The sequence below is a fragment of the Heptranchias perlo genome, chromosome 13 (assembly GCF_035084215.1).
Source record: "Heptranchias perlo isolate sHepPer1 chromosome 13, sHepPer1.hap1, whole genome shotgun sequence".
Lineage (NCBI taxonomy): Eukaryota > Metazoa > Chordata > Chondrichthyes > Hexanchiformes > Hexanchidae > Heptranchias > Heptranchias perlo.
This window is the reverse complement of record NC_090337.1, coordinates 28461044-28487112: the sequence shown is the minus strand read 5'-3', so window position 1 is coordinate 28487112 and position 26069 is coordinate 28461044. Positions and strand designations below refer to the sequence as shown.

General features: G+C 41.7%; 1 protein-coding gene and 1 long non-coding RNA gene across 4 annotated transcripts in view; one reads left to right on the top strand and one right to left on the bottom strand.

Annotated features, from left to right (window-relative positions):
• The window catches only part of LOC137331044 (uncharacterized), a 61402-nt gene extending 42774 nt beyond the window's left edge, over positions 1-18628 (top strand). The window contains exon 3 of one of the 3 annotated variants that reach the window (XR_010965363.1): positions 18549-18628. This is a non-coding gene — a long non-coding RNA (uncharacterized lncRNA). Of the gene's footprint in view, positions 1-1144; positions 1194-11046; positions 11108-18548 lie in introns of those variants that run through there. The other 2 variants (XR_010965362.1, XR_010965361.1) reach the window with 2 other exon arrangements.
• The window catches only part of fam131ab (family with sequence similarity 131 member Ab), a 58088-nt gene extending 34991 nt beyond the window's left edge, over positions 1-23097 (bottom strand). The window contains exons 1-2 of the mRNA XM_067994634.1: positions 22803-23097; positions 16792-16931 (exon numbers count right to left, since the gene is read on the bottom strand). Of these exons, the coding sequence (XP_067850735.1) occupies positions 16792-16931; positions 22803-22899 (237 nt within the window). The 5' untranslated portion in view covers positions 22900-23097. The remainder of the gene's footprint in view (positions 1-16791; positions 16932-22802) is intronic.
• Between the last annotated feature and the right edge of the window lie 2972 nt (positions 23098-26069).

Below are 26069 nucleotides of genomic sequence, written 5' to 3'. Positions count from 1 at the left end.
AGAAGCTCATCTCAGGGTCAACAGGACGCCAAGGTTGTGAATGGTCTGGCTCAGCCTCAGGCAGTGGCCAGGGAGAGGGATGAAGTCGGTGGCTAGGGAACGGAGTTTGCGGCAAGGACCAAAGACAATGGCTTCGGTCTTCCCAATATTTAGTTGGAGGAAATTTTTGCTCATCCATTACGGACAAGCAGTGTGACACATGATACACAGTGGAGGGTAGAACTGGGTGCCGTCAGCGTACATGTGGAATCTGATGTGTTTTCGGATGATGTCGCCAAGAGACAGCATGTAGATGAGAAAGAGGAGAGGGCCAAGGTTAGATCCTTGGGGGACTCTGGAGTAACGGTGCAGGAGCAGGAAGAGAAGCCACTGCAGGCGATTCTCTGGCTACGACTGGAAAGATAAAAATGGAACCAAGAGCGCAGTCCCACCCAGCTGGACAACGGAGGAGTATGGTGCGGCCAACTGTGTCAAAGGCTGCAGTCAGATCGAGAAGGATGAGGAGGGATAGTTAACCATGGTCACAGTCACATAGGATGTCATTTGTGACTTTGATAAGGGCTGTTTCAGTACTGTGGCAGGGGCGGAAACCTAATTGGAAGGATTCAAACATGGAGTTGCGGGAAAGATGGGCACGAATTTCGGAGGTGACAACACGTTCAAGGACTTTGGAGAGGAAAGGGAGGTTGGAGATGGGGCGTTAGTTCGCAAGGACAGAGGGGTCAAGGGTGGTTTTTTTGAGGAGGGGGATGATGACGGCAGATTTGAAGAGGAGAGGGAACGTTAACAATATCAGCTATCATGGGGGCCAGGAAGGGAAGTTGGGTGGTCAGCAGTTTGGTAGGAATAGGGTCAAGGGAGCAGGAGGTGGGTCTCATGGTCAAGTTGAGCTCAGAGAGGGTTTGAGGGGAGATAGGAAAGAAACTAGAGAAAGATGCGAGTTCAACACAGATAGCACAGGAATTTTTCTTCTAAGAAGTCTTAACTGTGTTTTTCACCTGTTCTCAGATTACATAAGTGGGGTAAAGCCAATAATAATGCAAACTGTATAGAGTCTTTTGGAAGGAATGGGCTCAATGGATCAAATAACCTTTTTACATTCCATATTTTGTTTTTGTGATCATTATTGTAAACTCCACAACAGGTTTTCATCCTGCTACTGCCTCGGTACTTCCAAATGCATACCGACCCCAAAATTGCATGGGCCGTGATCTCAGCACAATTACCAGGATTGTGCCCAGCAGTGCCCTCCATCGCTGATCCCGCCAGAGACTGTGGGATATGGGGAAGACATCTAGTTAGCATGGAGCTGGTGAGCACCCTAACTACTATAGGTACATCTCAGGCACCCAATGGCCCCAAGCTTCTGGGAATTCCTACTTCTGCCTCCAGGTCCAGGTAAGGTGGCCAAGGAGCTTCCTTGGCCTGGATCCCAATGGTGGTTGCCACTTGCGCCCTTGAAGAAGCCAGTATGCCTCATCACTTGCTGTATCAACTTCCAAGTCTAGGTTCTTGTGAGGCCAAGGACATGGAAAATATCAGCAATGAGCGTTTTCATCCTTGGCCCAGCCCCCTCTGACAAGGGGTGGATAGAGGTTTCACACCTTGAAACAGCCTGTGGATACTGGCAGCTGAGATTGGACCACAGTACATCTGGGTATAGGCTTGTTTTCTGACCCTTGCACTGCACTCCTGCTGGAGTTGCAGTGTGAACCAACTGGATGGGTCATGGAATTTCAAAGGCGACATTGTTTATAAACAGGAAAGACCATTTGGTAAAAAAAACCTAACAATACAGCTAAATTCTAATTTAAATTTGACATGATTTAATTTGATAAAAAAAGTTACCTCGGCTAAGTGTGCTTGTCCTGCATTTTCTTTTAAGACGCTATTAGTATCACAACAATGAATCCTTCACATTGGTGGCTGACCATGAATGATCAGGGATGTGACACCAGGCTCTAAGAATGTGCAGATCTAGAATCACCTCTAATGGTTCACGAAGGCAGGGCTAGCGAACAAATAGGATCTCGGGTTCTTAATTCAATCGTTCTTACCCTCTCCTTATTTCGCTTTCTTTACCAGATTTGACATTGAATTCACTATTCTAACTTACACTTCCTGGTTCTGACTGAGCCGCTCATTAGTGATTCTTCAATCTGATTGGTTAAGGAGGCACACAGTTACTTGCCCTGTCCATGCAGGTCCCAGATGCCCTGTAGAGGGTGCCGTGCTTTTTGGATTTCTAATTTTCAGGACCTTGCCACGCAAAAGCTCACAGAAAGTCTATGGGACAGTGCAAGTCTGTCGAACACTCACAGCAAAATCCGGCCCATTTTCAATGTGTTTCTAGCACGAGAATCACTCCACTAACCATTTCTACCAGTAACAATGAGCCGGAAAGGATTACGCCCTTCAATCTCCATACACAAGTGTAAAATACTTCCACTTTTGAAGCTCTTAAATCTTTAATGAGCTTTCAAAATCTTTTAGAACTGACAGGTTCCAAGACAAAAGAAGAACAAATTAAAAGGAAATTGGAAAATGATAAAATGACTTTCAACCAAACTATTGGATGGAGCACTTTGCAGCAAGAGTGCAGGGAAAACTGGAAAGCCATTCCCACCCCACTGTTCTGTATCACTCGGATCAAACCCACAGCCATCCCACTCTTCTATCTGATGCAGTGTGGATAGATGATGAACAGCAGCAAGGGACTGAAGGGATAAATATCAACAAAATATGAATGTTGACTTTAAAGAAAAATAGTAAATAATAGCTGATGCTGGTTAGCCAAAGCAATTGCTTCTGTTAAAAGCCTAGAAACTATTATTGGTGATATTAGCAAACAAATGCACGGTGTGTCGGTATGACATTCCTGTCCATAATTTTAAGACAAATATGAACCCATTTAATTTAAATGGGTTAACATTAATAGCAGACAAAGGAATATCATTCTTGAATGTGTTGTGTTCATCCACGAATGTCGCCAGTCATTTCCGGGCTACAGAGTGCATTTTAATTGGATCAGGAGATATGGGCTCCGTCTGCGTTTTCAGGCAATCCCAACCACCTGTATCTGTTTGCGCCTCAAATACTGATTTTGAACTCCATCTCATTCTAACTTATCCTTTACATTCATCCCCTACCCATAACATTTCAGATGACGTCAAATACTAGGTTCATGTTGTGCTCTCCGTAAAGTTTAACAAGAATGCAGTATATAAAAAATTAGAACTGAAAACAGCAGGGTTATGCAAATTACATTACACATGTCATAACAGGAGCGAGCATCTCCTGCAGGAAAAAATTTCAATGGACCAAATCACCATCTCATTGCTGTTACATTTAAAAGCACAACTAGGACATAACAGGAAGGTACAGCATGCAACGGATCTTAAGGATCTCATTTCATATGAGGAAACAATATTTGATTTCTTCAACAGGTGAGAGTTGATGAGGTTTAGTGGCTGATGATTGGAAGAGAGACCAGTACCGTATTAATAATTTATTCTGTGATTTGCACAATATATTACGTCCACACATACATAATGATATCAGAAACCAGCAACAAGTTTACCATACAAGGCAACATAACATATTACACATTTGCAACACTGGTATTAGTATTTAATACAATTACGTACATATATATTTTATATATCGTTCATAGTAGTTACAACACAGGAGGCCACCATTCGGCCCATCTTGCCTGTGCCGGCTCTTTGAAAGAGCTATCCAATTAATCCCATTCCCCTGCTCTTTCCCAATAGCCCTGTAAATTTTTTCCCTTTAAGTATTTATCTAACTCCCTTTCGAAAGTTACGATTGAATCTGCTTCCAACACCCTTTCAGGCAGTGCATTCCAGATCATAACTCGCTGCATAAAAAAAGTGTATCCTCATGTCACCTTTGACTCTTTTGCTGATCACCTTAAATCGAGGTCCTCTGGTGATCAACCCTTCTGCCACTGGAAACAGTTTCTCCTTATTTACTCTATCAAAACTGTTCATGATCTTGAACACCTCTATAAAATCACCCCTTAACCTTATAGAATCATAGAATCATAGAATCATAGAAGTTACAACATGGAAACAGGCCCTTCGGCCCAACATGTCCATGTCGCCCAGTTTATACCACTAAGCTAGTCCCAATTGCCTGCACTTGGCCCATATCCCTCGATACCCATCTTCCCCATGTAACTGTCCAAATGCTTTTTAAAAGACAAAATTGTACCCGCCTCTACTACTGCCTCTGGCAGCTCGTTCCAGACACTCACCACCCTTTGAGTGAAAAAATTGCCCCTCTGGATCCTTTTGTATCTCTCCCCTCTCACCTTAAATCTATGCCCCCTCGTTATAGACTCCCCTACCTTTGGGAAAAGATTTTGACTATCGACCTTATCTATGCCCCTCATTATTTTATAGACTTCTATAAGATCACCCCTTAACCTCCTACTCTCCAGGGAATAAAGTCCCAGTCTGTCTAACCTCTCCCTGTAAGTCAAACCATCAAGTCCCGGTAGCATCCTAGTAAATCTTTTCTGCACTCTTTCTAGTTTAATAATATCCTTTCTATAATAGGGTGACCAGAATTGTACACAGTACTCCAAGTGTGGCCTCACCAATGCCCTGTACAACTTCAACAAGACATCCCAACTCCTGCATTCAATGTTCTGACCAATGAAACCAAGCATGCTGAATGCCTTCTTCACCACCCTATCCACCTGTGACTCCACTTTCAAGGAGCTATGAATCTGTACTCCTAGATCTCTTTGTTCTATAACTCTCCCCAACGCCCTACCATTAACGGAGTAGGTCCTGGCCCGATTCGATCTACCAAAATGCATCACCTCACATTTATCTAAATTAAACTCCATCTGCCATTCATCGGCCCACTGGCCCAATTTATCAAGATCCCGTTGCAATCCTAGATAACCTTCTTCACTGTCCACAATGCCACCAATCTTGGTGTCATCTGCAAACTTACTAACCATGCCTCCTAAATTCTCATCCAAATCATTAATATAAATAACAAATAACAGCGGACCCAGCACCGATCCCTGAGGCACACCGCTGGACACAGGCATCCAGTTTGAAAAACAACCCTCGACAACCACCCTCTGTCTTCTGTCGTCAAGCCAATTTTGTATCCAATTGGCTACCTCACCTTGGATCCCATGAGATTTAACCTTATGTAACAACCTACCATGCGGTACCTTGTCAAATGCTTTGCTGAAGTCCATGTAGACCACGTCTACTGCACAGCCCTCATCTATCTTCTTGGTTACCCCTTCAAAAAACTCAATCAAATTCGTGAGACATGATTTTCCTCTCACAAAACCATGCTGACTGTTCCTAATTAGTCCCTGCCTCTCCAAATGCCTGTAGATTCTGTCCCTCAGAATACCCTCTAACAACTTACCCACTACAGATGTCAGGCTCACTGGTCTGTAGTTCCCAGGCTTTTCCCTGCCGCCCTTCTTAAACAAAGGCACAACATTTGCTACCCTCCAATCTTCAGGCACCTCACCTGTAGCGGTGGATGATTCAAATATCTCTGCTAGGGGACCCGCAATTTCCTCCCTAACCTCCCATAACGTCCTGGGATACATTTCATCAGGTCCCGGAGATTTATCTACCTTGATGCGCGTTAAGACTTCCAGCACCTCCCTCTCTGTAATATGTACACTCCTCAAGACATCACTATTTATTTCCCCAAGTTCCCTAACATCCATGCCTTTCTCAACCGTAAATACCGATGTGAAATATTCATTCAGGATCTCACCCATCTCTTGTGGTTCCGCACATAGATGACCTTGTTGATCCTTAAGAGGCCCTACTCTCTCCCTAGTTACCCTTTTGCCCTTTATGTATTTGTAGAAGCTCTTTGGATTCACCTTTGCCTGATCTGCCAAAGCAATCTCATATCCCCTTTTTGCCCTCCTGATTTCTCTCTTAACTCTACTCCGGCAATCTCTATACTCTTCAAGGGATCCACTTGATCCCAGCTGCCTATGCATGTCATATGCCTCCTTCTTATTTTTGACTAGTGCCTCAATCTCCCGAGTCATCCAAGGTTCCCTACTTCTACCAGCCTTGCCCTTCACTTTATAAGGAATGTGCTTACACTGAACCCTGGTTAACACACTTTTGAAAGCCTCCCACTTACCAGACGTCCCTTTGCCTGCCAACAGACTCTCCCAATCAACTTCTGAAAGTTCCTGTCTAATACCATCAAAATTGGCCTTTCCCCAATTTAGAATTTTAACTTTTGGGCCAGACCTATCCTTCTCCATAGCTATCTTAAAACTAATGGAATTATGATCACTGGTCCCAAAGTGATCCCTCACTAACACTTCTGTCACCTGCCCTTCCTTATTTCCCAAGAGGAGGTCAAGTTTTGCCCCCTCTCTAGTCGGGCCATCCACATACTGAATGAGAAATTCCTCCTGAATACACTCAACAAATTTCACTCCATCCAAGCCCCTAATGCTATGGCTGTCCCAGTCAATGTTGGGAAAGTTAAAGTCCCCTACTATTACCACCCTATTTTTCTTGCAGCTGTCTGTAATCTCCTTACATATTTGCTCCTCAATTTCCCGTTGACTATTTGGGGGTCTGTAGTACAATCCTATCAAAGTGATCTCTCCCTTCTTATTTTTCAGTTCTACCCATATGGACTCAGTGGGCGAACCCTCGGATATATCCCCTCTCACTACTGCCGTGATGTTCTCCCTAATCAAGAACGCAACTCCCCCTCCTCTCTTACCTCCTGCTCTATCTTTCCTATAGCATCTGTACCCTGGAACATTGAGCTGCCAGTCCTGCCCCTCCCTTAGCCATGTTTCAGTAATAGCTATAACATCCCAGTCCCATGTACCCATCCATGCCCTGAGTTCATCTGCCTTGCCCATCAGACTTCTTGCATTGAAATAAATGCAGTTTAATCTAGTCTTCCCTTGGTCTTTGCCCTGCTTTCTCAGACCATCTGTCCGGTCATGTTCTGTACACTCTCCCTTACTGCCTTTTGTTTCTGTCACCACTTTATTTCCCACTGACTTCCTGCATCGGTTCCCATCCCCCTGCCACATTAGTTTAAACCCTCCCCAACAGCACTAGCAAACACTCCCCCTAGGACATTGGTTCCAGTCCTGCCCAGATGCAGACCGTCCAATTTGTACTGGTCCCACCTCCCCCAGAACCGGTTCCAATGGCCCAGGAATTTGAATCCCTCCCTCTTGCACCATCTCTCAAGCCACGTATTCATCTTAGCTATCCTGTCATTCCTACTCTGACTAGCCCGTGGCACTGGTAGCAATCCTGAGATTACTACCTTTGAGGTCCTACTCTTTAGTTTAACTCCTAACTCCCTGAATTCAGCTTGTAGGACCTCATCCTGTTTTTTACCTATATCGTTGGTGCCTATATGCACCACGACAACTGGCTGTTCACCCTCCCCCTCCAGAATGTCCTGCAGCCGCTCCGAGACATCCTTGACCCTTGCACCAGGGAGGCAACATACCATCCTGGCGTCTCGGTTGCGTCCGCAGAAACGCCTGTCTATTCCCCTTACAATCGAGTCCCCTATCACTATAGCTCTGCCACTCTTTTTCCTGCCCTCCTGTGCAGCAGAGCCAGCCACGGTGCCATGAACCTGGCCACTGCCACCTTCCCCTGGTGAGCCATCTCCGCCAACAGTATCCAAAACGGTATACCTGTTTTGGAGGGAGATGACCGCAGGGGACCCCTGCACTGCCTTCCTACTCTTCCTCTGTCTGTTGGTCACCCATTCACTATCTCCCTCAGTAATTTTTATCTGCGGTGTGACCAACTCACTGAACGTGCTATCCACGACTTTCTCAGCATCGCGGATGCTCCAAAGTGAGTCCATCCGCAGCTCCAGAGCCGTCAAGCGGTCAAACAATAGCTGCAGCTGGACACACTTCCCGCAGGTGAAGGAATCAGGGATACAGAAAGGAGCCCTGAATTCCCACATCCCACAAGAGGAACATGACACGGCGCTGGGATCTCCTGCCATGACTTAAACCTTAAATTAGCTTAAGAACAACTACAATGTCAAGAGAAAAAAAAAGGAAAGAAAAACTACTTACCACTCCCTTTAAGGAGTTTACTCCTTTAAATTGTTCTCAATTTAGAGAATGTTAACTACACTAGGGACCTTGATTCACTAAAAAATAAACGCTACTTCCTATAAGACCTGCAGACCTTCCCTTTCCTTTTACTTCAGTTACTGTAGATAAGTAGAAATACTCACCTGAACCTACTCACCAATCAGGTGCCTCCCCTGTGTCGCGTCCCGATCTGATTCCTGACGTCACTTCGAACTCGGTCGCAGCTCCGCTCGGCTCCTCTCAGCGCTCTGAAATCCCGCCTTTTAGCGGACGCTCCCTCCGCTCGGCTCGGCTCCTCTCAGCTGTTCTCAGCGCTCTGAAATCCCGCCTTTTATCGGACGCTCCCTCCGCTCGGCTCGGCTCCTCTCAGCTGTTCTCAGCGCTCTGAAATCCCGCCTTTTATCGGACGCTCCCTCCGCTCGGCTCGGCTCCTCTCAGCGCTCTGAAATCCCGCCTTTTATCGGACGCTCCCTCCGCTCAGCTCCTCTCAGCGCTCTGAAATCCCGCCTTTTAGCGGACGCTCCCTCCGCTCGGCTCGGCTCCTCTCAGCTGTTCTCAGCGCTCTGAAATCCCGCCTTTTATCGGACGCTCCCTCCGCTCGGCTCGGCTCCTCTCAGCTGTTCTCAGCGCTCTGAAATCCCGCCTTTTATCGGACGCTCCCTCCGCTCGGCTCGGCTCCTCTAAGGAGAACAACCCCAGCTTCTCCAGTCTCTCCACATAACTGAAGTCCCACATCCCTGGTACCATTCTAATAAATCTCTTCTGCACCATCTCTAAGGCCTTGACATCGTTCCTAAAGTGTGGTGCCCAGAATTGAACACAATACTCCAGCCGAGGTCTAACCAGTGTTTTATAAAGGTTTAGCATAACTTCCTTGCTTTTGTACTCTATGCCTCTACTAATGATCCCAAATGCTTTTTTAGCAGCCTTCTCAACTTGTCCTGCCACCTTCAAAGACTTGTGTATGTGCACCCCCAGGTCTCTGTGTTTCTGCACCCCCTTTAAAATTGTACCATTTAGTTTATATTGCCTCTCCTTATTCTTCCTAACAAAATGCATCATTTCACACTTCTCTGCACTAAATTTCATCTGCCATGTGTCTGCCCATTTCACCAATCTGTCTATGGCCTTCTGAAGTCTATTACTAGCCTCCTCATTGTTTACTACATTTCTGAATTTCAAGACATCTGCAAACTTTGAAAATGTGCCCTCTATACCTAAGTCCAGGTCGTTAATATATATCAAAAAGAGCAGTGGTCCTAATACTGAATCCTGGAGACCACCACTCTATACTTCCCTCCAGTCTGAAAAACAACCGTTCACTATTCTCTGCTTCTGTCCCTTAGCCAATTTTGTATCCATGCTGTCAATGTCCCTTTAATCCCATGGGCTTTAATTTTGCTAATAAGTCTATTATGTGGAGCTTTAGCAAATGCCTTTTGAAAGTCCATATGCACAACATCAACCCTCTCTATTACTTCATTAAAGAATGTAAGGAATCTTACAACACCAGGTTATAGTCCAACTGTTTTATTTGAAAATCACAAGCTTTCGGAGGCTTTCTCCTTCATTAGGTGAGCGAGTTTTCAAATAAAACAGTTGGACTATAACCTGGTGTTGTAAGATTCCTTACATTTGTCAACCCCAGTCCATCACCGGCATCTCCACATCATGTCTTCATTAAAGAACTCAATCAAGTTAATCAAACACAATTTTCCTTTAACAAACCTGTGTTGACTTTCATTTATTAGCACATATGTTTCCAAGTGCCAATTAATTTTATCCTGGATTATTATATCTAAAAGGTTCCCCACCACCGACGTTAGGCTGACTGGCCTGTAATTATAGGGTTTATCCCTCTCCCCTTTTTTGAACAGAAGTGTAACATTCTCCTCACTCCACTACAAAATACCTGCCAAACCTATGTTCTTAGTAGAAAATGTTGTACTGTTCCTTTTTGTCAATGCTTTGAAACTACTGTCCAGGTGAGATTCACTAAGTTATTGGTAGAAATGAAGGACCAGAGCTTTGAACTGTTCCTCTTCTGTAAACAGTAGCACAGCAGCCTATTGCAGCTAGCTCCAGCTAGAGAATCACAATGGGAGATTGCCTGTGTCCACCATGTGCAACAGAATCATAAACCAGTTTACTAAATAAGGGCTATGATTTTATTACATGTAGCACAGAGAGGAAATCTTCCCCAATGCAAGCATTACAACTGGATGAATATGAGATCTGAGCAGCAGCCTCATTGTAAATTCCAAAACTGCCATATGATTAAGGAGTGAAAATGAGATAACTCAGGACTTTTGGTTAGAGGATGCAAGACTTTCAAATACCCTTTGATTATAGTTATAGGAGGAAGGAAAAACCGAGGGAGGGTCAACAGCATAAAACTTGTCCTTACTGAGTTAGTAATTTACAATCATTCGACAATCTTGCTCAAAAAGCTTATACAAATAGAATGGTCAAACTAGATCTGCTGCAGGTATGCCTTTATGCTTCATTGTCAATGCAAGTTGTTCAGCAATACTAGACAAACTACATCATATTGGATCTGTGTTATATTTGATTTGGGAGTCTGATGATACCATCACTGGATCCAGAATGATTGCACAAATACATATACAGACAGATACAGTGGAATTATAAATGTTTCCTATGATTCCAGCAGAAACTCCTATAAATCAGTAGAAGAAACATTGTTAAAAATACTTTGCCAATCCCAACAAGTTTGTAATAACCAAGGGTGCTGCTGAATAGTTTGATTGGTATGTGTTCTTTTGAATGATTCAAGCCAAGCCATTAATTAAGTCATTTGTCATCACAAAATAAAAACAGATGTATAACTGCACCATAAATCCACATAACACCCCTTGTTTTTACATTATAATACTGCCCTATGGTTACAGGAACAATCATATAAAGATACAAAGGCTACAGCTGGCTATTTATGGAAAACAGTCAGGATGGCTTGGTAAGTATTGTATATCACTGAAAATTTGCATTTATTATATTTTGATTAGATTAACTAAACTGTGAAGAACCAGGCAGGGTATTGCTGGTAACTATCACTGTGTCCATGTGTAATGGTGTTGTCTCTGCTACACACACAAATCCTTTAGGTATTACTAAAATTAATATGTAAACAGAAGGGATTAGGATTCTAGCATTAACCCTCAGATTACATCATTTTCTTTGGACCTTTCAAGCAGCTGCAGTCTGGATCTTCAACAACAACAACAACAACTTGCATTAATACAGTGACTTTAACGTAGTAATAGGGTCCCAAGGCGCTTCACAGGAGCGTTCAGACAAAATTTGACATGAGCCACATAAAGAGATACTAGGACAAGTGACCAAAAGCTTGGTCAAAGAGGTAGGTTTAAAGTAAGAGAGAGGCGGAAGTTTAGGGAGGGAATTCCAGAGTTTAGGGCCTAGGCAGCTGATTGCACAGCCGTCATTGTGGAGCGATTAAAATCAGGGATGGCCAGAACTGGAGGAGGCAGAGATCTTGGAGGGGTGTTGGGGTGGAGGAGGTTACAGAGATAGGGCAGGGCGAGGCCAATGGAGGGGATTTGAACACAAGGATGAGAATTTTAAAATCGCACATTGCTGGACCAGGAGCTAATGTAGGTCAGCAAACATAGTCAGCATTAAATAAATCCAACATCTGAGATTTCAAATGTGCAACACTGCACCAAGAAAGAAAAAGGGACACAGCTACTGAGCATTATCTTGTTTGTAGTGGATACTTGATTAAGAAAACTTATTTTCTTTTAATCTGGTGCCACACTGTTGTAATGCAGAATGGTTTAAATATAACTATAGCACAAAACATCATATTTCCCTCAATCAGAAATACAGTCTGTCGAACTGATACTATTTCCATACCAGTTGTTTTCAACTCTTTTTGTTCCAGCATTATCAAACTAAAAACTTAAAAGATAGAAGAAATAGTAATTATCTGCAGGGAAGCAACAATTATCTGAGCAAAACCTGGTCATAAAACAGCATTACCTTGCGTATTTGTAAAAACCTTAAATGCAGGTCTTAGGCTGCATTTCAGCTACATAAAGCACACTACACTCAAGGTTCAAGAGATAATGCTAAGCAAATAAAACTTCTCTAGTTAACAGTTGTTTGTATCAATGCAGAGAAGTCACCCACCAGATGACCAATTTCAATTGGTCAGACTAGAAAACGGCACTTCCAAAACAAGGAGAGCTCCACCAAACAAGACACACTCAATCAATTCTTTCCTCAATCATTTGCATCCAAACTATTATAAAACATGCTACTTCCTTCACTATAAAAGGGATTTCAACTGGCTACAGTGATGCATTTCCATAGTAACCAGAAACTAGGGACTGATTTCTCCCAGAGACTGACATCACAAGGCACACATTTAATTCTGAATGGCTTCAACTATATATCCTTGGCTTTCTCTTTGAAATGTAAAACTGACTGGGAGGATAAGATCACTATTTGAAAGGGAACTCTTCTAAAGCCTAATCTTGTAAAATATAATCTGGCATTGGTTTTCTTATTGCAGTAGCAAATGCAGTTGTGCTGCTCCACAAATAAAGAGCCACCCAGTGGCTAATCCACAAATGGCAGAACAGTCCCTTTGTTGCATATAGTGGAGAGGAAATATTTTCAATCTCGTCAATTTACTATAAAACCAGTGTACGATAACACCAGTGAGTAAATGTACTGCCCAGTGTGAAACAGGACTATACAGATCCCAGTCTGCTAAGTTAGTTGATCTTAGCTGAGGCAACGGTAGCAACTGCAAAATTGGACTTCCTGCTCCAATGGCTAGGCAAGAGGGAAGAATGATTCACCAGAAAATTGGTATCCAGTGACTACTGCAGGGAATGGGCACGTGTGGCTACCAGGTGAGGACAGGATGAGGCTTGTCTGTAATCCACTCTGCCATGGGTCATGATCAAATAGTCTGTCAACATTCAGTGTCTAGGTTCACACATTTGTGCAAGATGCCAGCACCCATAGAACCATAACCTAACAGAGGTCAGGGACTTAAGAGGACGGAAGAACATTTTTTTTACAAAAACAGAAATACCTGAGTTAGCTGAATGATGGAAAAAAATGTTTAACACATTTTGCTTAACTTGCATTTTCTTCCTTATTATCTACCACTGCCATCCTAGTTCTCATGATTTCCTGACAACAGACACTATTGTACTAAATTTAAATATTTTCAAAACCAAAGCCGAATTTAAAATTTGTGGTTTTATACATAGAAAACATCACTACTTTTAAGCATAATATTATTTCTATTTTTTTCATTAAAAAAACGATGCATAAGCAAACAAAAAAAGGATTCCTTTCTGGAACTGCTCATGATATGTGGTGATCAGTTTATAGTAAAGCTGAATTTCACAGAGATTATGTAACAAATAAAGAAAACAAATTACAACAATCTATAAAGATGCTTGTGCATGCAATCCAGCAACATTTAAACACTCATTCATTTCTCATTTATTCAGTAGTTCATCTGTAAGATTCAGTCTCATCAGTCCCAAAAGATCTGTTCTGTGCACTAGTGGTAATTCCCCTAGGCTTTCATTATATTTCTAAATCTCATATCACACTACATAGGAGCCATGCAATTCAGATAAGTTAATTACCATGATCAGATAGAATGAGAAAAATTCCATGATTTACTGTGATATATTGTAACTTTGCATTATACCAACATTTTGAGATATTCACCCGCTTTTAACCCTTACAGTGCTGGCATCTCCAATGGATCCTGTATGCCCTGAACAATTTTAAGCTTGTCACCTCACACTCTGCAAAGTTCAAGAATTATATAAAATTACAACAATAATGTTTTTTATTGCTATATTAATAACATGAAAACTCAAAAGAGCAATTATAAAAACAGTGCCTCTGTGCTATCTTCTTCCTCACTGTCTTTATCATCTACTTTATTATTTCTTATTTGTTTTGTCTTAATATTAGAAATTCTAAAGTAAAATATTTTCCTCTCTCCCCACCAATCCATATTGCTTCAAATCTGTCTGTCAACTGGTCATGAGATGGGATATCAAAGTTTAATCTGTTAACATCGCAAAGTGAAACCTGTTCTCACTCAACTCAGCTGACTCCAAGAAACTGAACAGCTCATAAGGTAGAACAGCTTGCTGAAACAAAGGGGTATCATTTTCACCTTCACTGCTTGGGGAAGTAAACCGATGGAGCAGATTGCCCGCTCATTATAGAACCATAATGGAAATGAAAAATCAGGCGGGTTCTAAAACGGGCAGGTGATCCACTCCACCAATTTACTGCCCAAGGGGTGAAGATGAGAGTTACCCCCAAAGTTATCTTGACAGTAAATTGGCAACCTATCTGAAAAAAGCCACAGGAATAGCTGGTGTAGGAAATAGATAAATCTCACATTTTGGTGCAGCAGTTAAGGTACCTTTATGAGTTTGGGGCTGAAACGCATTGGTATGGCAGATTAGAAGAAGCCTCGCACTGCCCTGGATGTCAACAATGAATGCCTGAAATGGGAATGTGTTTTCTTTCCCAGGACTACCTTGATCATCACAAACTCCATCAAAATATTTGATTTAATGGGAACTCCAAGAAATGTAGAGGATGTGGTAGCAAGTTCCACATTCTTACCACTCTTTGGGTAAATAAGTTTCTCCTGAATTCCATATTGGATTTATTAGCGACTATTTTATATTTATGACATTTTGTTTTGGACTCCCCCCACAAGTGGAAACATTTTCTCTACATCTACATCTACCCTATCAAACCCTTTCATAACCTTAAAGACCTCTATCAGGTCACCCCTCTCTTTTCTAGAGAAAAGAGTGCCAGCTTGTTCAGTCTTTCGTGAAAATCCCCAAACTAAACATATGGCCATTATAGGTCCCAAATATTAGTTTCCACCATGTATTACCATAGAAATAGTATTAATAATAACTTGGTGATCAACACAAGAACAAAAAAAAAATAGATTTTATCAAATTTCAAATCAGCCATGGCTTAGAGATTACTTAAAGCAACAGAGACTTGGTAGTGAACATGGAACCTTCCTGGATGTATAGGACTCAGCTTCACACTGGACAGTACATTTACTGAGTTATTGCAAGAGTTCTAGCCAGTAACATTCAGCAAAACATCTAGAACATTTGAATTCCTCTGGTAGCACATACTGATTAATGTTCACATAACACTAGTTTATGTACTATTTTAACACAGTCATTAATGCGCTATTTTAAGCAGGTTAACAATTGCATTAAAATAAAATACAAAGGAATTTTTCATGAGTTTGCTACCAACGTAATTAAACTCTCCTGCTGAATAAGATCTATGACCCATTCTTTACGGTTGTGTATGGGCTTATAAAATGTAAAAATAAATATGAACTATTTTGAAAAGAGTTACACAGCACTGCCGTTACAACAGTGACGGCATTTCAAAAGTACTTCATTGGCTGTAGAGCACTTTGAGACATTCAGAGGTCATGAAAGGTGCTATGTAAATGCTAATCTTTCTTTAATGAAACATTTAAGTTAGTTGAGGTGCTCTGTGAGGTTCTGAGGACATGAGTAGGATTTTCTGTCCATAAAAACAAATGATTATGGTGTCCTATTAAAGGATGCGTTATTATGGAACATGAGATCTGTTTTGGGCCCACACTGTTAAGATAAGAACAATTATGCTTTTGCCAGGTAAAAAGAATTGTTGAGTTATATGATCTTTACAGGAATTAGTCTTCAAGTAGCATGTTAGTGGGAAATCGTTGGAGTACAAGTATATGTGAAAGCTTCTTTGGTTGGTTATATCACAACAGCTGGCTTTTGATGCACTAACATAAGTCTATACATATGAAACCAACAGAAAACACTCATAACTCCAAAACTGAACAAATCTACAACAGACACATTTAGAAAGAAATAGACCATAGGAAATGAATGAGCTCATTTAAACTATGGGTGAAAGAGGACCAAAATTACTAGCTTTGGCAAACCTATGGTCACAGGTCTGGTATTACATTGTGGCTTTACTTATTGTATGTTCAATTATCTCTGACTGTTCAATCAACCATAATGTTAACCAACTAATAACATTATACCAGAAGTATTCCTGTGAGACTGTCATGTGTATCATTACTTTTGATAAATAGACCATCCACATTTTTCACTATACATAGTGGAATTTGATCAGATCAACTCAATATTGCCAAATAAGTTCATAATGCAAGGCTGCTGTAATCCAAGGAAATTCTATTAAAATAATAAAGTGACATTTCTGAAAAGATAGTCTTCCATTCCAAAAAAAGACATGACCATCCATTCCATTTATCAAATGCCAGGCCAACACTCCAACAGAAAGTCAAACTAGAAACCACATCAATAGGAAATTTTACTTAGTTAACAGGTTGATGTCAAATATTCAGATTTATATATTTTTACACATTATTTTAAAACGACTTAAGCATCTATCTAGTTTCCCTGATTTCCTCCATAGATTAAATACTTGCTGTCACTTATAGAGGAAACATGGATTTACCAGAGAGAAGTTTTAAATCTGTGCCACTCTACTACAATCATGCCTTTATGGTTACTTTCCGTTCTATAAGTGCACATCCAAAAAGGTAAAAGCAGCACCTCAGCAGTTTCCTGGCTGTCTACTGATGTCTGGTGTGCTAGCCTTCGCACTAGAGAAGTCGTAGTATTTCCCAATGGAAAGAGAGCTGCCGCTGACTTCACTTCCTTCCACTCCACACGTAACGTAGTATCAACTGCCACTGTGAAAGACAGAATGCAACACCACATTCATCCAGGATATTGAGAAAATAGATGCTTAGCAACACTGAAATGTACAACTAATTGTTTTGGTAAAACTGACTGCAATTAGTAGTCTTTGCTCGATTCTTCCGTTCTTAACTCTAAAGCCAATGACCACGATTAATAGCAACCGAACAAGTTCCAAATTTTTAACTGGTGAAATGCATGCGTGTTTCCATAAAACTTAATAAACGGGTACTTTTTTTTCTTGTAAGTTAATTCAGTGTATTTGATTCAACTTGTTTATGAAACCCAAAGCGACCGCACAGCGGGTGCTGGTAATGGTTCTGCTGTTGCCATTTTCAGTTCCTATAGACCCATCTTTTGTTTCTTTACTTGTCCCATTACCACCCACTTTGTCTTAATAAGAACATAAGAAATAGGAGCAGGAGTAGGCCAATCGGCCCCTCGAGCCTGCTCCGCCATTCAATAAGATCATGGCTGATCTGATCCTAACCTCAAATCTAAATTCATGTCCAATTTCCTGCCCGCTCCCCGTAACCCCTAATTCCCTTTACTTCTAGGAAACTGTCTATTTCTGTTTTAAATTTATTTAATGATGTAGCTTCCACAGCTTCCTGGGGCAGCAAATTCCACAGACCTACTACCCTCTGAGTGAAGAAGTTTCTCCTCATCTCAGTTTTGAAAGAGCAGCCCCTTATTCTAAGATTATGCCCCCTAGTTCTAGTTTCACCCATCCTTGGGAACATCCTTACCGCATCCACCCGATCAAGCCCCTTCACAATCTTATATGTTTCAATAAGATCGCCTCTCATTCTTCTGAACTCCAATGAGTAGAGTCCCAATCTACTCAACCTCTCCTCATATGTCCGCCCCCTCATCCCCGGGATTAACCGAGTGAACCTTCTTTGTACTGCCTCGAGAGCAAGTATGTCTTTTCTTAAGTATGGACACCAAAACTGTATGCAGTACTCCAGGTGCGGTCTCACCAATACCTTATATAACTGCAGCAATACCTCCCTGTTTTTATATTCTAGCCCCCTAGCAATAAACGCCAACATTCCGTTGGCCTTCTTGATCACCTGCTGCACCTGCAAACTAACTTTTTGATTTTCTTGCACTAGGACCCCCAGATCCCTTTGTACTGCAGTACTTTCCAGTTTCTCGCCATTAAGATAATAACTTGCTCTCTGATTTTTCCTGCCAAAGTGCATAACCTCACATTTTCCAATATTGTATTGCATCTGCCAAATCTCCGCCCACTCGCCCAGCCTGTCTATATCCCCTTGTAGGTTTTTTATGTCCTCCTCACTCTCTACTTTCCCTCCCATTTTGTATCATCTGCAAACTTTGATATGTTACACTCGGTCCCCTCCTCCAAATCGTTAATATAGATTGTAAAGAGTTGGGGACCCAGCACCGACCCCTGCGGAACACCGCTAGCTTGCACCATCATCCCTTTTATAATTTAAAGACGACTGCCCTCTGCCCTATCAGAGGGTTCTCCCCCCTCTCTTTCTGAGCTTTGTAATTGCTTAAAACCGCGAAATCTTTACTTCTTCCAGTTCTGACGAAAGGTCATCCACCTGAAATCTTAACTGATTCTCTCTCCACAGATGCTGCCTGACCTGCTGAGTATTTCCAGCATTTTCTGTTTTTATTCCAGCATCTCCAATGGCTGTGTGCGCACACGTCGAAGCAGCAGCCCTGCTGACTTGCTCTCTCCAAAACACAATAGCATGCTGAGATTCAGGGCAGATTAGCACAATACTGGGACACGGCAATGCAGGTTGCCAAGGAAACGGATCGATTTGAAATTTTATTTGAAACTCCCACACAGGCAATGCAGAAAGGAAGCGAGGGACACAGCAAGCAATCGCGACATGCAAGACCTGGATACTCAAAAGTAACGCCTAATTGGAATTTAGAAGGGGGTCTAACACAACGCGTTCGAAAAGACATTTTTGGACATGAGAAACATTTGGCATGTTTAGAATTACATCCGTACCATTTAATAATCAATCACAGGCAGTCGTCTAACCTCCAACACACTAACGATATTGACACTGCTGTGCTGATGTTTGCTTTTCCTGACTGGTTCTAAAACCAGAGACGTGCCCTGCAATGTTCCTTCTAGTGCTGTCATGTGAGGCAATTAACACGATCAAATAAACGTTTACTTTGTTATTAAAGATTTTTGCAACCAGAAGCCTAAACAAATCAAACTCCATCTTAAACGTAACACCTTATTCAGTGCTTTATTTACATTGTAGCCCATATATACGTATCCCTGAGATCAGATGTTTATCCCCCCCACCATTCTAATTAGAAATGTGTCGCTTAAAGGCACAGTGAGCATGGGAGGAGAGAGTTTCATCCGTAGTGGAGATGATTTCAGTATAAATGCAGTCGATATCCACATGGACACCACTGCCTTCTACTGACAAAAATCAAAGGTGATCCAGTCTACAGTAAATACAAATGAACATACTGTAAATCAAACACACAAAGGCCCGTGTTTTCAATTGAAAAACTGGATTGATGTTTTACAATAGAAATATTATGCCAACACAATATTATGCTGGAAATATTGATCTATTCAAATAAAAATACTAATTAACAGAACTAGTCTAAGCATTTTTGATATTCACCATTGCACCTTTACATATAAATAATGTAAACACATTTTCTCAAAGTACACCAAGAAAGTAGGACCAAACCACATTAATGGAAATTAGTGAAAAGCAACTTTGGAACAGATGTCACGAAAAAACGTCTTTATTCAGAGTGATAAATGTTTGGAATAATCTACCAAACCAGGAAATAGAGGCAAATAATGGAGTTATTCAAAATACAATTACCCTCATAATGGGAGAGTTATTAATGTATTAGAGAATGTATTAAGAGTGTCTTCTATGGGCCCACTGACCTTTTCTCAGCCTTGATCTTTCTCATTTCTTAAACAGTCCGAGTCTGTTAGTTGATCATACAAAGCAACATCTCTAGATCTGCTTACAAGTCAGAAATGTACATTCTATTTTAATTCAACTTGATCCCCGAAAGTAAACAAGAAAAGCACGGACTTCATTTGAACAAATTTATGCAACGATTAATATCTTGCCCATCCTTTCCTTCCCCCACTAGTTAATAATTTGTCAATGTTTCAGCTCTGTTTTAATAGAGTATATTGTCATTTCAGCAAATCTTTCATGAAGGTTTTGTGCTTTAACTGTGTAGCAAACCTTTACAATAAAGCACACAGTTATGCAGCCAAATCAACAAGTAGTCTTAACCACAGTCTCTACACTTTTCTAAGTCAATGGCGTAGTTTGATCTTCCTCAAAGTGAGGCCTACTGTCAGACCGACCAGGCTTCAACACCACACTGTGTGGCTGCACAAACCTCTACACTGGTAGCCTGAAAAGCAGATAATTAAAGCAAGTTGTACGTAGTAAGGAGCAGGAGACTTCTACAAGACGTGTTTTCAGTTCAATTCAATGCAGCTGCATGAACAATATGGCTTTATTCACAAAAAAAAAGGGGAGGCGGGAAAGAATCTATGAAAGAAACAGCTGGAGATGGACATTTATTGGTGGCAGAAAAGCACAGAACTCTCACCACATTTTTGGTTTTGCTACACCCGCTGAATACTATTTGGTCTGAAAAATTCATACTATCAGTGCGAAGCTTATTCGCTGTTATATCAGCACCAGTGGCTATCTGAAATCTCCTGTTCCCATCAAACTTGCAGATCGATTCATGACATATTTTCATTAAAAGTTGGCGACTGAATAATAATGTCTCTGGTTCCACCCATTGCCTGCAATCTTAATAAAAGTGCAAACCTCGCAATTTGGCAAAAAATAAACAGGAAGCGACGGATATAAAGTATTCCCCCAGGATCTAATCATCTGACAAATAAAGGACAGGAGAAAAACATCTCGGTGGGAAAGATCGAGTGCGTCCAGTATAACTGTGTATGCCGCTTTCATGGTAACCGGATTCTTTATTCAAGTAAATTCTTAATGCTCCCTGGAGAGAAAATGGCCGCTTACTACAGCTTCTGGTATTTTAAGATTAAATAGGAATTATATGTGCAGAGTGTGGGGAAAGTCTGGAACACTGGACACTTAGTGGTCTGCTGCCTATTACTGTATTTATAATCCACATCGAATCATCTCACAGCCTTGGAGGTCAAAAGCCAAGATTCTATGAATGTAAATGTATCAAAATTATGTTGAAATGTACTGGAAATCAAATTTAAAACAAAAACAAGGAAACCTACGCCATCTATTCTGGTAGTGACGGAGTGGGAGCCATGCTCTCTGCACAGAATATCAACAGTCTGGACAACTCATGAATGATGTGATAACATTTACCGATTACAAAATATCTTTTTATGGCATTTATCGGGATTTGATTGATTTTCTTTGCTCGTGTCCAGCAATGCTACCACGACTCGTCTTTGCAACAATCTAGCCATCTAGTGAGTCCATCCTTGACTGGTAACCGTTCTCACTGCTGTCAGAATGCTGTGTTGAATCATTTTTCACAAGGTGTACAGTTGTGCACAGATATCCGCCCAGATGTGCAGCGAATGAGAAATATCAATAGAAGAATCGGCGGCTCCAAGATGAGCCACGCCCAAAGGAAAGATGTCGCCAACTGTGGCCGGCACCAATTCTCTTCCTTGACTGACTTCCCTGATATTACCATTTAATTTATCGAAGCTACGAGTCAATAGTTATGTAAAGTTCATTTCATCACCTCATCTAATTTGATCAAGTCGAATATCCTCTCATATAACTCTTAGGCGCCAGTGTTGACTTCGGCTCACAATCCATTATTACACAGTCTACCAATATAAATATTACTCCTCGCTAGTACCTTTCCTGAAGAAGCAAGTGTAAATAAACTCTTGGCATGTGAAGTACATTGTACCTGGTAAGCTGATCTCACCTTATATTGTGACATGCTTCTTTAAAACTAAGTGATATTTAAATATTTAACAACACGGATTTACTCCGCTCTGTTTCACCACAGTGTGATTTGTTTCTAATATTTTTCACTTGCTTGTTACCAAAACTCTCGGGTCTAAGATCGGAGGTAAAATGTCGTTTGATATCTAAAGCAATTGAAATCCCGCTGCTTGATCAACAAAGGCTGGGCAAATAAAGTCAAAGGCGGTGATCTGAACACTTGGCTTCACTGCCCAGTGGGTGAATATGAAGCTGAACAATGAACAATCAGATTTTAACATTTAAACGATCGATTCAGGCTGCACAATTGTTGAAAAACGGAAGATAAAAGCAATCGATTTGGACAAATTGTTTCAAAATGGCAATTAAAATAAAGACAATTCTGACCAGATAGCGTAAAACATCGCCGGTGTTTCGGGGGGGAGGGGGATGGGGGATTGGGGGGGGGAGGAGAGAAGGCGGCTAGGGGGTTCTGAGTGAGGTCTGTTACTTGGTAACGGAAATCATGGTTGCATACTAATTGTTTGGTCGGTTCCGTATAAAGCAAGACTAGCTAAGGATGACCACTTAGATACTTCGCTTTATGCAGTTAAGGATAATTGTTATTGCTTAATACAGATAATGGAGAAGAAACAATATACTGCATATACAAGAGAGATATACTAGATATACCTTATATTTGGCGTGTAAACGAATAACGTTGCTGGAGAACGTTTAAGCTGCAGAGCGGTCCACGTTGTATGCTGAAAACTGCACTTCACCTAGCAAAGCGTGTCCCTCAAATAACGAGTACCTTCAGCCTGCAACCCACTCATCAACCCTTTGCTTATGATTACTACCGTGCATCAGAACCATAGACTGCCCTGTCCACAATAAGAAAGCAAAGCTTACCAATAGTTGTTTTGGAGCCTATACACCCCATAATCGGCGTTTTTAGATGAAAAATTAACCCTTGTTCCAGACTGGAAACATTTCCACAGTACCTCATGGAAATTGAACTCGCAGCATCTGAACACTTAAGCTTTCCCGGCAGTGAATTCGCAGCGTCGATCTCTTTAAAAAGTGGCAATGAATAAGAGATGCAATTGCCCCCCGCCTGGTTTGATCCGCTCTTCTAGCTCTTGCAGAATCGCCCCAGCACGTACCAAACGTGTGTTTACGTGGCGTGCGGCGGACTGTGTGAGCCGAGGCTGCCAGCGCGATCTTTTATGGACGGTCGGGGTTTTTTTTTAAAACACTAGTTCTGCATCTCGCTGTTATTGGACAAAGTGGCGGCTGACAGTCCCTGTCGGCAGCCTGCTGAAAGTACACAGCAACACCCCAGGCAGCGACCGAGGCAGTGTTCGCGTATCCAGACATTGCTGCTGAGAAGATATATATGTGAGCATTAAAATAGACACCACTTTTAGATCGGTCTTATTTCATATATTCAACATTTTGCTGAGCGGCTAAGAAACCTTTTCACTCCTATCAATGCATGGCGTTTTTTTTTTGGTGTGTGTGTGGTGGGGGGGGGGAAGTTTACCCTTTCGTGCCTCTGTAATTCTACTTTGATGCAGTGTTGAGTAGAATTTCTTTCCTGAATTGAGAAAGCGAGTTGCCTTGTCCTGTAGCCCACATCCCGATGGTCACCCAGGGTCGCTTGCTTTCATTCGATTTCTATCGCGTTGTGCGGTTGTTTTCTCACGTCAGCCCTTTTAATATCTATACTGAACAGCTAAAAAAATAATCCATTCAACTTTATTACATCGTATTTTGAAAATAAACAGCACAGATCTTGATGCGATAAGTAACTGAAATTGTATCACCCATTGCTACCGCCCCCGTTTGACACCCTTAGACATGCGGTTTGGGGAGAAGTAAAATATTTCCTAAGGGTGCAGTTATATTGCCACCTTCACCTCGATGCAAAAAGGTCACATACACAACAATGCAAAAATGGCAGTAAGCGCTCTCCTCAGGATACTAAGGCCAAGAGGTTGGCTTTACTTTGACCACACTGTGAGCGTCTAGCCCAGAGTGGAACTGCACCTGAAAAGTGCCCAGGTGATCCACTGGCCTTTCTAGGATTTTTAGAATTTGACTTTTCAATCTTTTTTATGTTAGCTTGCTTCTCCTAATATTGTAGATTAGCAAAACTCCAAGCATGCATTCACTCAGTGCCCCTTTGTCACCGATCTTGGTCTAAACAGCAAAAAGATGTCCCAGACAATATGTTTGACTGAAGGTCACGCTATATAGATACAGCCTGAGACTGTATCTGAAGTATAACTGGGGAAACTTTCACCTAAGGTGAAAGTTAGTTCATCATTGACTCAATCATGTTTAAATATGATATTAGTGGGATAAAATCACATTGTACAATATTAGCATATCATTGCATTAACAAGTTCCTATGAAGCTTCCACTTCCATTGTTTTGATGGTGTTATTTCACAGGTTTAATGCATCCATTAAAAAGCAGAAAAAGGAATTTCATAAGAGTATGTTAACATGTTTGTGTGCTGATACTGCACAGCACATTTTCACCCTAGTGGAGTTGCAAAACATTATTCTGCAGGCTACCACCAATTGAATAAAAGGTTCAAGTTATGGGGCAGACTGAGAGTTTGACCAACACTCATCTCCAAGAGGTCAGAGACCCACATTTTCATTGTCCAGGTTGGGATCATCACTGAACTCGTCGAGGATCTTGTAAATGAAAGGAAGGGGGGGATGCAGTTCAAACATTCCCTTCAAGAAGGTGAGGGACCATCGATTGACACTGCCTGACTGTTGTAACTCCTGCAGCAAAAATGATCTAATCTCTTATTTTAGAAAGTGGCCAAAATATCAATTTCTGGATAACCCCATTGTAACCAGATTAAGCACTCCAGAAGTCTGCTCTCACACGCAGTAAACACATAAGGGGTGGAGCAGAGAGGACTATTAGATTCTGTTGACACCAGTGTTAGATCTGCACTGTACCCTGCAAACAGAGTAAAACAAAGGTCACCTTGTTTTTAATATAGTGGACAACTGAAGAACAACTGGAGTTTTGCCTGTTGGAGTTTCATATCCACTAGGATGTGGTTTCGAAAGAACAAGATGGCTAGTTGCACTGTTCTGTGTTCAAGATTGTTCCTACACCTGCTGATTGTTTTTGAATGTCAGGCACCCAATTTACTCTCTGCCAAAATGACAATGGATCCTCAGTGAGGCATGACTTCCGCACACCTGTTATTTGTGCCCCAATCCAAGCCCACTTTCCAGGGTCAGAGCATTTATATATTTTGGACAGGTGCCCAAGTCATTTATGGCACAGCTGGTGCACCTGCCTCAGGTGTGGAAATTCCTCGCAGCACCTCGTCAAAGTGTAAGTGGGCTGGCTGTGCCACCGGGGAATTAAAAAAAGAAAAGTACCTCATTTTAAAATAGAGCTATTGATTGCAGTAGGAAAATGGACCTTTTAAATTGTAAATGCCCCTCCCCCAACACTCTTAGAAATACTGGATGCACAGGCATCCCTTGCACCCACTATTGCTAGAATGCACATGGTGGGGAAACATGGTTTGATTTAATTCCATAATTTTCATGGCATATTATTTGCCAGCCCTGAAATCCAATGCAAATTCTGATGAGCAAAAAAGAGGTTGCAACCCAGCATAACTGAGTGCTGCCCCAATTTCCAGTATGGTGTTTCTCGGTGGATACAAGAGAAGAAATTCAGAGCCCTCGATTCTAGCATTCCCTTGATTGTGGATACTGCAACCTGTGAGAGAAACATCTGTCAACAAATGCAATTTGTTTTTCACTTCCTTTCTCTGCCAATTTTCTGCTTCCTCTCCTTAAGGCATTAACTCTTTGGAACACAATTTCACATTTATCAGTTATCCTCTGGTACCTTGCCCACATGGCAATTTTTCAGATTTTTCTCCTCCCTAACCCAGGGCACAATCCTGTTACTGCCATCTAGGTAAAATCAGCTAATTCAGCACAGATGAGGATTGACCCTAGAAACAACTTCTTCTCCCTGGTGGATGGGGTGGAAATTTGGGCAGGACTCAGTAATGCCGGATCACTGCCCTATTTTCCTCCCACCAAAATTTGCATTGGACTTGGAGTTAGCAAATAATACACCACAAAAATGGGGAAAATACAAGATATCTCTCACCATTTG